This window comes from Rattus norvegicus, chromosome 14, assembly GCF_021556685.1.
Source record: "Rattus norvegicus strain SHRSP/BbbUtx chromosome 14, alternate assembly SHRSP_T2T, whole genome shotgun sequence".
Classification (NCBI taxonomy): Eukaryota; Metazoa; Chordata; class Mammalia; order Rodentia; family Muridae; genus Rattus; species Rattus norvegicus.
In genome coordinates, this window is record NC_141547.1 from 108855887 (window position 1) to 108871095 (window position 15209).

At 36.8% G+C, this 15209-nt stretch overlaps 1 protein-coding gene across 3 annotated transcripts in view; it reads left to right on the plus strand.

Annotated features, from left to right (window-relative positions):
• Positions 1-15209, plus strand: part of Psme4 (proteasome activator subunit 4) — a 103635-nt gene that overhangs the window by 38921 nt on the left and 49505 nt on the right. For 2 of the 3 annotated variants that reach the window (NM_001025140.2, XM_087584143.1), the window contains 6 exon segments: positions 1557-1655; positions 1877-1946; positions 5585-5652; positions 6579-6794; positions 7777-7934; positions 9525-9620. In NM_001025140.2, the coding sequence (NP_001020311.2) occupies positions 1557-1655; positions 1877-1946; positions 5585-5652; positions 6579-6794; positions 7777-7934; positions 9525-9620 (707 nt within the window). 3 annotated transcript variants of the gene reach the window in all.

The window sequence follows — 15209 nt, forward strand, 5'->3', positions numbered from 1 at the left end:
TTGAGAGAAGTTTTAGAAAAATTTGCATCTCATAATAGGAATTAAATTCTTGGCAGGATAATTTTATAATAAACTAGAAGTGATGTCCTTCTAAGGCATAAACATCCATTCACCTGAGAGCATCTCATTCCTCTAGGTATATGCTCTTTATATGTTTCTATTTCCTTCTTTCCTTCTTTCCTTCTTTCCTTCTTTTCTTCTTTCCTTCTTTCCTTCTTTCCTTCCTTCCTTCCTTCCTTCCTTCCTTCCTTCCTTCCTTCCTTCCTTCCTTCAAGATTAATGAACATTTAATATGTTCATCCTGATTAGAAACTCAGCTACACTGCACCCACATATAATAGTTTATGAGCATAGTCAGTTCTAGTAAGTAGTACACATCTGTTGTCTCAGCATTTGTTTTGCTTTTCCAGACCTGGTCTCACTATGTAGCTCTGGCTGTCCTGGAGCCCATTATGTAGACCAGGCTGCCCTAGAACATAACAGCCTACCTGCCTCTGCCTCTCCAATGCTGGGATTAAAGGCAGGAGCTGCTACATAGGCCCTCATCCTAGCATTTGAGAGGAGGAGGCAGGAAATACATGAGTTCAGGGTCATCCTCAAGCCAATCAGGCTCCGTGAGACTATCTCAAACAAAAAAAAACAAACAGAAAAACAAACAGCAAACCAAGATACAAAAACCCAGCAACAAAAGAGAAAGACTAAAGAATCTAAAGAAGTGAACATAACCCATCTCTTAGCAGAAAACCTTGTGCCTAACTTTTTTGTATTAATCCATTCCTTCATGTAGATTAAAATTTTTGTGACATTGTTGTAAAATCAAGTAAACTGCTTCAAGTCTCTGTGGGTTTTGTTTGGTTTGGTTTGGTGACAAGATCTTGGATCTGTACTCAGGTTGTCCAGGAACTTGCTATGTATCCCAGGATGCTCTTAATATGCAGTGATCCTCTAGTCTCAGTTTCTCACTCACTAGGATTATAGATGTAAGCCCCCACACTTGCATGTTTCAGTTCTCTAAAGTAGATACTGCAATTTAAAGTTTATACTTGTCAGAATGACAAATTTTAAGAAATAGATATCCAAAAACTTTTCTGTTCTATTGTATTAATTATTGGAGGTGATTAAATTGCTAGCGTCTATTTACTGTAATGGTAGATATCATTTCTATTTCAAAACAACTCCTGCTGTCAAAATGGTTTTTGTTTTTAACTTTTCCTCCCTATCTCCCTCTCTCTCCCTCTCTTCTGTGTATATGGGTGTGTGTGCCACTGTGCATGTGAGACCACATTTGGCAGTCTGTTTTCTCTTTCTACAGTGCAAGTTTTGAGGCTCAAACTCAAGTAAAGGTGATAGTTACCTTTACCTGCTCAGCTATCTTCTCAGCCCCTTCAAGTGTTTTAAGCTACCATCCACAGAAACTGTTTTAGACCTGAATGTAAACAATGGTTAAAATTTTACTTCTTAGTTACTGTTGGAATAGTATTATTTTCTTTAATGTTCCACAAGATGTTTGCTTTCTAACACTTGATTAAGTGTTTTCATTTCTTCTGTATCAACAGGTAGCCCTTCAGAAGGTCTTTAACTTTTCTGTCTCACATATATTTGAAACAAGAGTTGCAGGTCGCATGGTGGCAGACATGTGCCGAGCTGCTGTAAAGGCAAGTTTTGTTGTATTTTACTTTTTGTTTAGATACTGTATCGTGCTTTAGTCCAGGTCGGCCTCAAATATTCTTTCTTCCTCTCCAACCTCTTTGGTTTATGAGTACTTATTACTAAGACAAATTGTTCTTGCCATAGAAATAGTACTGCTTCATATTTTATGACTGTTAAGTGTTTACTTTAAATAAATGACACCTTATTATTAATAATGCATTTTCAGTGTTGCCCAGAAGAATCCCTGAAGCTCTTTGTTCCCCACTGCTATGGTGTTATAACTCAGCTTACAATGAGTAAGTTTCGAGAAGTAAAACCTCATTCTGTCTGTGTAATATCAAATAAATTTTTTTTGTTCCTAGAACACTGATAATATCAATAGATCTTTAGTCTAGGTAGCATTTATATTTTGTTTGTTTGTTTGTTTGTTTGTTTGTTTTTTGAGAGAGGGTTTCTATGTAGCCTTGGCTATCCTCGAACTCACACAGATCCACCTGCCTCTGCCTCTCAAGTACTGGCATTAAAGATGTACCCGCCCCTATGTCCCCCTTCCACATAATATGTCATACAGATTAATAAGTAACTTTGCAGTCATGCCAGATTGAATTAATATTTTCATGAAACAGCTGTCAGGAACTACTTTGAAAATGTCAGTCTTTTTGTAAGATGTCTATTGGCAGAAGTCTTGGTTGGTTTGTTGATTTTCTTTTTTTATTTTTTCTGTCTGTCCTTTTTTCCTCTTTTCTTTCTTTTCTTTTTTCTTTAATTGGATTTTTTTTTACTTATTTACATTTCAAATGTTATCCCCTTTCCCAGTTTCCCCCTATCCCATCCCTCCTCCCCCTTCTTCTATGGGGGTATTTCCCCACCCATACACCTACCCCATCCCAGCTCCCCACCCGTACATTCCCCTCACGGGGGGGGGGGGTGTCCAGCCTTGGCAGGACCAAGGGCTTCTCCTCCCATTGGTGCCCAACAAAGGCCATCCTCTGATACATATGCATCTGGAGCCATGAGTCTGTCCATGTGTAGTCTTTGGATGGTGGTTTAGTCCCTGGGAGCTCTGGTTGGTTAGTATTGTTGTTCTTATGGGGTTGTAAACCCCTTCAGCTCTTTCAGTCATTTCTCTAACTCCTCTAATGGGGACCCTGTTCTCAGTTCAATGGCTACCTGTAAGCATCTGCTTCTGTATTTGTCATGTTCTGGGAGAGCCTCTCAGGAGACAGCCATGTCAGGCTCCTGTCAGCATGCACTTCTTGGCGTCAGCAATATTGTCTGTGTTTAGTGGCTGTATGTATATAGGCTGGAATCCCAGGTGGGACAGGCTCTGGATGGCCTTTCCTTCAGTCTCTGATCTAAACTTTGTCTCTATATGTCCTCCTATGAATATTTTTGTTCTCTCTTTTAAGAAAGACTGAAGCATCTGCTCTTTGGCTATCTTTCTTGAGCTTCATGTGGTCTATGGATTGCATCTTGGGTAATTCGAGCTTTTGGGCTAATATCCACTTATCAGAGAGTGCATACCATGTGTTTTTCTGTGATTCCGTTACCTCACTCAGGATGATATTTTCTAGCTCAATCCATTTGCCTAAGAATTTCATGAAGACATTGTTTTTAATAGCTAAATAGTACTCCATTGTGTAAATGTACCACATTTTCTGTATCCATTCCTCTGCTGAGGGACATCTGAGTTTTTTTCCAGATTCTGGCTATTATACATAAGGCTGCTATGAACATAGTGTAGCATGTGTCCTTCTTATATGTTGGAGCATCTTTTGGGTATATATCCAGGAGAGGTATAGCTGGGTACTCAGGTAGTGCCATGTCCAATTGTCTGAGGAACCTCCAGACTGATTTCCAGAGTGATTGTACCAGCTTGCAATCCCACCAATAATGGAGGAGTGTTCCTCTTTCTCCACATCTTTGCCAGCATCTGCTGTCACCCAAGTTTTTAATCTTAGCCATTCTGACTGATGTGAGGTGAAGTCTCAGGGTTGTTTTGATGTGCATTTCCCTGATAACTAAGGATGTTGAACATTTCTTTAGGTTCTTCTCAGCCATGATATTCTTCAGTTGAGAATTCTTTGTTTAGCTCTCTATCCTATTTTTTAAATAGGGTTATTTGGATCTCTGGAGTCTTAACTTCTTGAATTCTTTGTATATTTTGAATATTAGCCCTCTATTGGATGTAGGATTGGGAAAGATCTTTTCCCAATCTGCCATTTTGTCCTAAGGACAGTGTCCTTTGCCTTACCAAAGCTTCGCACTTTTATGAGGTCCCATTTGTCAATTCTTGATCTTAGAGCATAAGCCATTGGTGTTCTTCTGTTCAGGAAATTTCCTCCAGTGCCCATGTGTTCTGTTAATTTGGGTGTATCTGGTTTTATGTGGAGGTCCTTGATCCACTTGGACTTAAATTTTATACAGGGAAATAAGAATGAATTGATTTGCATTCTTCTACATGCTGACCTCCAGTTGAACCAGCACCATTTGTTGAAAATGCTGTCCTCTTTCCATTGGATGGGTTTAGCTCCTTTGTCAAAAATCAAGTTGACCATAGGTGTGTGGGTTTCATTTCTGGGTCTTCAGTTCTATTCCATTGGTCTACCTGCCTGTGTCTGTGCCAATACTGTACAGTTTTTATCATTATTGATTGCTCTGTAATACAGCTTGAGGTCAGGAATGGTGATTTCCCCCAGAAGTTCTTCTATTGTTGAGGGTAGTTTTCGATATCCTGGGTTTTTTGTTCATCCAAATGAATTTGCAAATTTCTCTTTCTAACTCTATGAAGAATTGAGTTGGATATTTGATCTGTAGATTGCTTTGGCAAGATGACCATCTTTACAGTATTGATCCTGCCAATCCATGAGCATGGGAGATCTTTCCATCTTCTGAGATCTTCAATTTCTTTCTCTGGAGACTTGACGTTCTTGTCGTAAAGATCTTTCATTTGCTTGGTTAGAGTTATACCAAGGTATTTTATATTATTTGTGACTATTATGAAGGGTATTGTTTTCCTAATTTATTTCTCAGCCTGTTATCCTTTGAGTAAAGGAAGGCTTCTGGTTTGTTTGAGTAAATTTTATATCCAGCCACTTTGCTGAAGTTGTTTATTAACTGTAGGGGTTCTCTGGTGGAACTTTTGGGGTAACTTAAGTATACTATCATATCATCTACAAATAGTGATATTTTCTTCCTTTCCAACTTATATCCCTTTGACCTCCTTTTGTCTGATTGTCTGATTCAAGTACTATATTAAATAAGTAGGGAAAGAGTGGGCAGCCTTGTCTAGTCCCTGATTTTAGTGGGATTGCTTCAAGTTTCTTTTTATGTAGTTTGATGTTGGCTACTGGTTTGCTGTATGTTGCTTTTACTATGTTTAGGTATGGGCTTTGAATTTCTGATCTTTCCAGGACTTTTAACATGAAGGGGTATTGAATTTTGTCAAATGCTTTCTCAGCATCTAATGAGATCATCATGTGTATTTTTTTTCTTTGTTTATATAGTGTATTTCTTTTCCTTTTTTTTGTCTTTCTCTCTCCATCTTCTCTCCCTTTCCTTCTTCCTCCCCCCACCCCACCCCACTTCTTTCTCTCTCTCTCTCTTTCCCCCTCTCTTTCTTTCTTTCGAAACCAGGATTTTCTGTGTAACCCTGACTATTCTATAACTTGTTTTATAGACCAGACTGACCTTGACCTCTGAAATCTGCTTGTCTCTCCCTCCTAAGTGTTTGGATTAAAAGTATGTGCCATCACAGCCTGGCGACTTTCTTAAAAGTAGTTTTTCACTTTTCTGAAGTGACTTTACCTTTATGAAGACTTACATCTCCCTGAAAGATTTTCTGAACTATTAGAAATAGAAAATAGAAATACTTTAATGTAGTATATCCATTGGGCTCATATGATTCTTTCCTGATGCTATCTTGCCATTGTAGATGATGATGTACTGAATGAAGAAGAGCTAGACAAGGAGTTGCTATGGAACCTTCAGCTTCTGTCTGAGGTATTATAAGCATTTGGAAGAAAGCACTGTTTGCTTCTGTAGTTTAGTTTTATTTTTGTCATACTGGTGTAAAGCATATGAGAGTCAGACACTGGGATTTAATATTATTGGTGTTGTTTTGATGACTCAAGTTCTCATATATATCCAATCTGTAGGAACTCATGGTGATCTCTCTTTCTTACACACAGCACCAAGCCAGGCTTTAGCTTCAGGAAGATGGAATATTTAAAAGTCTATCATTGTCACATACAATGGAAATGTTCCCAGTCCATGTTTCTATGAAAGATGAATAACTTATTTGGGAGTTTAACAGATTGGGATTTTTAAATTTTATGTTTTGTTTTTTGTGGGGTAAGGACTGTTACTTTGTGACCCAGGCTGGTCTCCAGCTCACCAAGATGTGCCTGACTTTGTCCCTGCCCCTGCCCCTGCCCCTGCCCCTGCCCCTGCCCCTGCCCCTGCCCCTGCCCCTGCCCCTGCCCCTGCCCCTGCCCCTGCCCCAGCCCCTGCCCCTGCCCCTGCCCCTGCCCCTGCCCCTAGAATGCTGAAGCTGAAGGTATGTGCCACCATGCCCAACTCTTAAATCTTTTACATCATTCAAACTTGAGTTTTCTTTATGAGATAGTTTAGAAATTTAAATACAGACATGTTGTCCCTTTGAAGAAATATTGATTCTTTTGAAAGGTATGTTACCTTGGCATAACAACGCATAAAGTTAGAAAATGTGTTTTGTTTTGTAAAAAATTAACTACTAAAGTATAGTTAAAAATGACATTTCTAAAATGATTTTACAATGAGTTAAAGCCATTTATAGAAACATTGTTTTTAAGCTACTGTAGTGTCAAGTTTTGAATGAACCTTGAACTGATTATTAATTCTAGACTTAAAACCAAATGCGTTCAAGTATTCTCTCCCTGTCTTTTCAGATTACTCGTGTGGATGGGAAGAAGTTACTTCTATATAGGGAGCAGCTTGTAAAGATTCTCCAACGAACCTTACACCTGACCTGTAAGCAAGGCTACACACTGTCTTGCAACCTTTTGCATCATCTTCTTCGTTCTACGACACTAATCTACCCCACAGAGTACTGCAGTGTTCCAGGTGGCTTTAACAAGCCGCCTTCTGAATACTTCCCTATCAAGGCAAGCATTTTCAATCATTTAGGATTAAAGAATATATAAGTAATTCAGTGATGATTTTCTATGAACTAGCTGAGTATAGAAATGCCCAGTCTTTAAAAAATTTTTTTTCTTTATTTATTAATTGTGAGTGTTTAGATTTGAACCATATAGGTGCCTGTTGCCCACAAAGCTAGAAAAAGGACATTTGATCTGAAGCTGGAGTTAGAGAATTTGAGCCACTACATGGATGATGGAATCCAAACCCCTGTCCTCTGGGAAAGCATTCAGTGCTCTTAACTGTTGAGCCATCTCCGCAGTCCCAATTCGTACATTGTTTAAAGCTGTAACTAGAGAGCTGGAGAGATGGCTCAGCGGTTAGGAGCACTGGCTGCTCTTCCAGAAGTCCTGAGTTCAAATCCCAGCAACCACATGGTAGCTTACCACCATCTGTAATGAAATCTGATGTCTTCTTCTGGTGTGTCTGAAGACAGCTACAGTTTACTTATAATAAATAAATGAATAAACAAACAAAATGAAAAAACTTTCCAGAAAAAGTTGTTACTGGAATGTAGTAACCTTGTGCTTTTTAACTTGTCACAGAGCTAAAACTCTACCCTTCCTTCCTGCTATGTAGCCTAGGTCTGCCTTGAAGTTGTGATCTTCCTGTGTCATCTACTCCTGTGCTGTGATAGCTGGTGCCTGGGTAGTCTTCTACCTTTTTGCAGTAGCTGTGTGTGCCATATCTAACTTCAAGAGTTATATATAATTTTAGTCCTGAACTAGCTGGCTTCATATAAACTTGTTTTCTCTCCTACAGTAAATGCTTATTAAGTGCCTTTTATGGAGACATTCAGGAGTAATTAAAAATGAAATTTTATAAGTCTCTTTTGTATATATTGCCTCATATTACTTATATGTCTGCCTTTAAACTTTAGGAGTATTTAGAAATATGTACATGTTTTTCTTGGACTCAACAACGTAGTGAAAAGCTTCTGTTTTCTAGGACTGGGGAAAGCCTGGAGATCTGTGGAATCTGGGGATACAGTGGCATGTTCCTTCTTCAGAGGAGGTCTCTTTTGCCTTCTATTTGTTACAATCCTTTCTTCAGCCTGAGCTTATCAAACTCCAGCGTTGTGGAGATGGAGAACTTGAAATGTCTAGGTTAGTCTTCTTCTATTATCAATTTGTATTTTTAAAACCTCAGTGCCTGCCCCAACCTTTGTTATATGCATATATTTCCTTTTTCTTTTAAATCTTCTTTTGAAGGTTTATTTGATTTTTATGTGTATGAGTGTTTCCCCTGTATGTTTATACTATGTGCATATCATAGAAGGCTTTGGATTCCCTGGAACTTAGAGTTGCTGGTTGTGAGCCACCATGTGGTTGCTCAAACTGAACCCAGGTCCTCTGCAAGAGAAACAAGTACTCTTAACCTCTATTTCATCTGTAGCCACATGATACATAAACATATCCAATGTTTGTTTTCAAAATGTACATTAAATGTACTAAGAAAAACATTGAACACTATATAACAAAATTCACCAATGTTTCAACTGTTGTTTTGGATGTGTGGTTTAGTTTGGGTTTTTGAAGACCCTGAACTTCTGATTCTTTTGCCTCCACTTCCCAAATGCTAGTAGCATAATCGTCCCTTCATACCTAGGTCAACGCTGGGTCAAACCCAAGACATCATGCGTGCTAGATAGACATTGTGCTAATAATTCCGGTCCCATCTAAACATTTTAAGGTTTTTGTATTGTTTGTTTATATCTTCTTTTTCTGTTTTTGTTTTATTTTGAGACAGGTTCTTACCATATAGTCCAGGAACTTAAGAGATCTGTCTGTCTCTGTTTCCTAAGTGCTAGGAGCAAAGGCCTGTACCCACCACACTGATAAAACCGAAACATCTTAAATAGAAAACTAACCCCACATTACCATCCCAGGTTTTTTTGTTTGTTTGTTTGTTTTTTTGTTTTTTTGGCAGAAACACTTTTCTACTGAGCAATTTCCTTTGCTTGTATTAGAAAGTTTAGGTGAGGTATATCCCTTTCAAAGGAAATACCTTTATCTCTACTGAATATAGAAATTCATTGATACTTTCTAGTAGTTCTCATTGTTGACATTGATGTTATATTTTTGGTTGTGAGCCTAGCCTTTAACGGCTGAGCCATCTCTCCAGCCCGACATTGATGTTATTTAACTGAGATTTTTATTTTCCATAGGAATTTAACAAGAAATAGCTATTTTTAATCCTTTGGGCCTTTATAGTTTAAATTTTTGAAAGTTCCAGAAATAATAATAAGATGAAATTTAGTATTTATCAAATGCCAGAAATCTTTAATAGACATAAGTAAGATTTGGTGGAAGAAGTTTCATTGACTAGCACCTACTTATACAATATGCTGAACTGCTTTTTGGAAGCACATATGTAAAGTTTTTTTTTTATCTTTTATCTTTTTTTTTTCCGATTCTTCTGTAGCTAGATTTTTTTTTTTTCCCCCAATTCTATGTTTAAAAGTTGAAATAAGGTAGACATGCTTTCTCTTGTTACTTCTTATTAGTGGTAAAGATCTTTGTATTAATTAAACTAAACTAGCCTCAGAGTTTAGTTAGTTATTATTTGTGATTCTTTAAAGCCTGATTAAGTGTAAGTAGGCCTAATATTAGCAATAAATATGTTTGTGTAAGTGATAAACTTGATAAAATATATTAGATATCTTCTAAAATATGACTATTTCTTGTATTGTCTAGAGATGATATTCTACAGAGTCTGACTATAGTACACAACTGCTTGATTGGTTCAGGGAACCTTCTACCTCCACTGAAAGGAGAGCCAGTTACTAACTTGTAAGTAAAAACAAAACAAAACAAATCAAAAAAACAAACCAAAAAACATGTCTTACTCTTTTGATATTTGACTAAGTTTACCTACTTCGTGGGCTACTGCTTTTGTTCTTGATATTGTTTCTGAATTATTTAATCGTTCGTATTTGTAGGTTTAAGGGCAAAAATAAATAAATAAATAAATACCTAGGGTATAATTTAGGTCTGTGAAATTGTTTAAGGTTTTTAATCAGATTTTTCTTATTGTTGCAAGTTAGAATATATTTACATGATAGTACATTTTAAAACAACAGGAAGTATTAATTTAAGATTATACTCTTCTTTTTAAAAAAGCAAACAAACAAAACAAATCCTATTTAGCCAATAGTCAGCATCGAGTTAGGATCCTGCAGCCAAAACCAATCCTATAGAAGAGTCTTTACGAACATTTCCTTCGATGTTGCTGTTTGGTGCATCATATAGAATATTTAACCCGCTGCTGGTGCTGCCATCCGGGCGGTGCAAAGGGGGGTGCCATGAAGTACTGCTTAGCATGAGAAGTTAGCAGCTGAGTTATTGTGAAATCTCTCCCAGCATCTATTTTATTGCTGAGAAAGCTAATAAAGATCACATAAAAAAAAAGTGAGTAGATAGCTATCCTTAAAAATTGGGGATCAGAGAGATTATTTGCAGTTTTTTGCTTTTTGTTTTTTAATAGAAACACAGAAGGCTTTGGTGGAAGAGTGTTTAGGGACATGACCATACTTTGTATGGTCGCTAGGAATTATACTTTACAAAACATACCTATTATTCCATCCTAAAAACATTTCTTACAGAACTTTAGAGTGTTAAGTTTAGAAATAATAGTATAATTTTAGGAGGTAAAATCTTCTTTAAGCTTGTGAGTCTTTGAACTTGGTGAGTCTTTGAAAAGGAATTAGATTTTTTCTCTCATCTATTTTATCAATGTTTATTTTTATTAAGAAAGATTAATTTTCAAATATACTTAAAAATGAGAACCCTTTGAACCTTTTCTCTCTAATGATTTTAACCCTGTGCCATATTGTAAAAACAGTCCTTGCATAGCACACAAAGCGCTGTTTCACGTTTACCAAATTGGGTGTGTCAATAGAGGTGTACAGGAAGTGCTGATAAGGAAGTACTGTGGCCATCTGATGTAGTGATTGGTCTGAGAGCTCAAGCATGTGTCTTAGATGGTTGGAATGCAGTTGGATGAGGAGGCTGGAGGGCTTGCCTTGCAGCACATCTTGGCATGTAGTGAACTGAGGCAAGTCTTCGTCTTTCTGGGGTCTTCTCTTTGCTTGACTGGTTGGATTTTTTGTTTGTTTCTTTCTTTCTTTGTTTCTTTGAGATTAAGGTCCCTCTGTAGAATTGGCTAAGCCTGAAACCAGTGCTTCTACCTTAAGCCTCCAGCATATTGGGATTACAGGTGTGAGCCACCAAGCCTGGCTGTGTCTTCTCTTTCGAAGTGAACTTTCATTGTGACAAAAATTCCTTATAAACCAGATTCAGTGCTTCACATATGTATTGAAGTGGCTGAGGCAGGAAAATTCCAAGTTTGAACGAATGACCATTTGATTTTTATGAGATGCTTTTTCCTTAAAAAAAAAAAGAGTATATTAATAAATGCCACATAATATAATACAATACTATTTAAGCTCTGAAATAGACACTGAATTCTATTCATGAAGTTTTCCACCAGAAATATAGACTGAAAACTTTTATGCTTTAGATTTTTTAAATTTAGCCAGGCTTGAATTTGTAGGAGGCTGAGGCAGAAGGTTGGGTTTTGTCTCAGAAAGAACTTGCGGGTAGGGAGATGCAGAAACCCTCACTTTTGGATAAAAATTTAATACAAAATATAATGATGTCATACAGAATGCATTAAATATAGTTTTTAAAGTCAAAGAACAATTTACATGTTAAAACACAGGTTCTGTATCTATGCAGAATAATAACTACATTGTTTAGAGTAGAAACAGGTCATCATCTCTTTGATTTAAATTGCCAAACATGAACTTGAATATTTTACTTTATTTCATTATTTTATATGCATAGGCAACATATCTCCATGGAACTGGAATTATAGATTCCATGTAACTGTGAGCCGTCATGTATGTGGGTGCTGGGAATCAAACCTAGGTCCTCTAGAGAAGTAGCCAGGGCTCTTATCTATTAAGTGGGAATTAAAAATATAAACCAAAGAAAACAAGCAAACAAAAACTTTCCATTGGCTTTTAAATAATTAACAAAATATTTCTAGCAGTAATTTGAATTGTTTTTATCCAGAAATGTGGAGCACAACTTTGTGCTTTTATTTCCCTTGTGCACCATTTTCACTTGAATCCGAAACTAATAAAATAGCCTTTAAAACTTCTAAAATGCTTACTCTCCTATAGTAAAATAGTTGTTAAAAATCATCTGAATTGAGTTGGAAAAAAAATTAAATAATGGCTGCATCTGTGACACCCAAGTGTGAAGAGTGCATAGAGTACAGTTCACAGAGACTGTCAGCAGTTAGAAGCTGAGAGAGGAAAAGAACACTGAGGCAGATATACTCTTAGTGGGAAGGCAGTGGAGGAAAACCCACATATGCATTATAGTGGTGTTAAGCCTCAGGTGTTAAAATACCACATCAATTCGGGAAACTATTGGTAACTCAAAAACTATTTTTCAATGTGTGTTTAAATTCTTCATCTAAGTTTTATGTATAAAAAAGTGTATCATGTTCTGTTAGTCAAGTGACTCAGTATCAAATCAGGTCTGGTTTCTGTATTTGTTGGTGATATTGTATTTGTCCTCTGGAAAACTGTGACGAAAACGGAAGCCCACTTTACTTCTAAGTAGCTTTGTTTTTAATGGAGTTTATCTGACGGTCTTCATTTCACTATTAGGGAAATGGCTACTAAGTGCAAAACTTTTTTTCTATGCTAGACACTGAGTGACAGACAAATACAAAAAGCTAAATCCAAAGTTTAAAAGTAGAAGATGGAGCATGTGTGTTTGGGGAGGGGGGTGTCACTTAATGCCTGTAATTGCCATAAACTTTTGAGTGTCAAAGTGTATGCATAAGGTCCTTGAGGGTAATTAAGGCTAAAAATGTTTTCAGCTTAATACAACTTGAAACAAAACAGTTTGAAGTTTTCACAGTTTTGTTCGATGCCATACATTCCTGAATGAATCTTAGAATGGAATTTCTCCCTTCATTGCTACTGGGACTTTGAGAGAGGCACTACTGCTACAGTAGTTAGGAGGTACAGTTCTACCTGTATAGATGTGAAAATTGTATTATGTCTTTCCGTTGTCACACAGGAAGTTTGGACATTACCTTTAGTCCTGAAATCCTCAGTTTTCTCCTTTTTCAGTTCAATTTCTGTTATCATCTTTTAGGCCTAACCAGATATTACAGGATGCAGAAACTAACATCTAAAAAACAGGGTTACTCAAGGTAGAGGAGTCACCATTTTCATCTCCAAATACTTCTTTTACTTTGTTTGCCTTTCCTCTGATCTGTTACATCATAGTCAAATCATTTTTGGGATCTCAGCTTTTACTAACTGTCCACTCAAAAAGCTCTTACCATCTAAGCTTGAGACCATTTCGTTGATGTGTGAAAGGTTGTGTTGCATATACAATGAGGGGCAGGGCTAGCTAACCTCTCTTGGCACCTCCAGGGAACTACCCAGCACTGCTGGGGAAGCTGCACACAGGAAAGGAAACAGTTACTACTCCACGGTGAGTAACCCTGTTTTCTCCTTACTTCACCTTCTGATTGTTTTCATTGATTTTTAAAAGCTTTGTGTGTCAGACATGAAAATCTATTCTTACACTTACTTTTAAAGATCCAGCGTATAAAGTTCCTCCTAGCAGTCCTCTGTCCCCTGGTAGCTCTTCAGTTGTGTTAGTTTCATCTGCTGTTGATGCAGAGAGCTGGGTACACAGAGATGGCCAACTGTCTCTTGTGAAACACTTGTATATTACGGGGGCACACCTGCCAGTGGCTTGATTGCAAATCTTTTTATTTATTCAGGATGGGAAAGGGTTCTTGGGAAAGCAAGGTGGAATACTTATATATAATATCGTTTGTGCCTGTTTTATGACAATTGATCCAATTTTTGTACACATCTGACTTGTGTTTTTTGCCTTTATATTTTTGTCATTTCTTCATTTTTTTTTTAGCATCCTCTGTTTGCCACCAGTGTTTTAATTCTTCCTAAGTGTAAGACAATTGCTATCTAATAAGACAGATAATATGATAGTCTAAGATATTTTGTTTTCAAGTGGGTGGCCTGGTCTAGGAACAGTGGAACTGATTTTATTCCATTATTATTAACATGTAAAACTGCTTATAGTGAGACATATTGGAATTGTTTTTCCAGAATTGTGTTTAGTTTTCAAGGCAAATGATACTAGCTGCTAAAATGAATTAATGAACGAATGAGTGAGCAGAGTGGACTTTATACCAGGGGAATATGGAACTTAAATTGTAGTTTGCTGCTGTTGCTCTGTTTGTTTTCTCTGTGTAACACAGGCTGACCTCGAGTATATGGACATTTTGCTACCATATATGATGTATATACTCATTCAGATACATTTGCTGTAAAATAAGTCAAACCAACTAGAGTTAATTTGTGATAGGTAGAATGAGATCAAATTAAAGTTGATTCTTAGATAAGTGAATATAAAGAGAAATCTTGGTAACAAAATTTAGTACCTTAAATTTTAAATATAATTGAAGTTTAAATATAATTAAGTATCTTATATATGAGTGATATGGAAGTTGTATTTTAATTTAGTACCTTAAATTTTAAATATAATTGAAGTTTAAATATAATTAAGTATCTTATATATGAGTGATATGGAAGTTGTATTTTAATTTGTGTTCCAAAAGTAGGAAATAAATAAACTATTTTTAAGATTCAATACTTTAAAATCTTTAAAAAGTAGATTTCTTATTTTTCCTATTTGATATTAGGCAACAGACCATGAAATAATGCAGGGTATCATTTAGGATGAATGATAGAAAGCAATTCAGAGTTGACACATAAATTTAAGAAATTAGATGCAGGCTTTTCAGGTAGTCCTTGTTTTTCAATATGATTGCTATTAGAAGAGCCAGAGATCCATATATTGAAGCTCTCTGTAGACTGTTTAGTGATAGTGTGTGTAGTGTGGGGTGCAGATATGTGCTGTGTGTGTCTTGTGTGGGGTCTATAGACTGTTAAGTGATAGTGTGTGTGTAGTATATGTGCTGTGTGTGTCTTGTGTGGGGTCTATAGACTGTTAAGTGATAGTGTGTGTGTAGTATATGTGCTGTGTGTGTCTTGTGTGGGGTCTACACGTGGAGGCCAGAGGTTTCTGTTGGACCTCTTCCCCCATCATTCTCCACCTTAGTGTTTGAGATAGGGTTTCTCCATTACCTGGGTTTGCTGCTTTGTCTAATAAGCCTCCAAGTTTCTTCTGTACATTCTCCCTAGCACTGGGCACCACAGTCAGCTTTTTACTTGGGTTCTGGAGTCTAACTTCATAGCCTGGTACAGCAAGCATTATATTGATCGTGATTTCTCTACACACATTTGATATGTTTTTTTA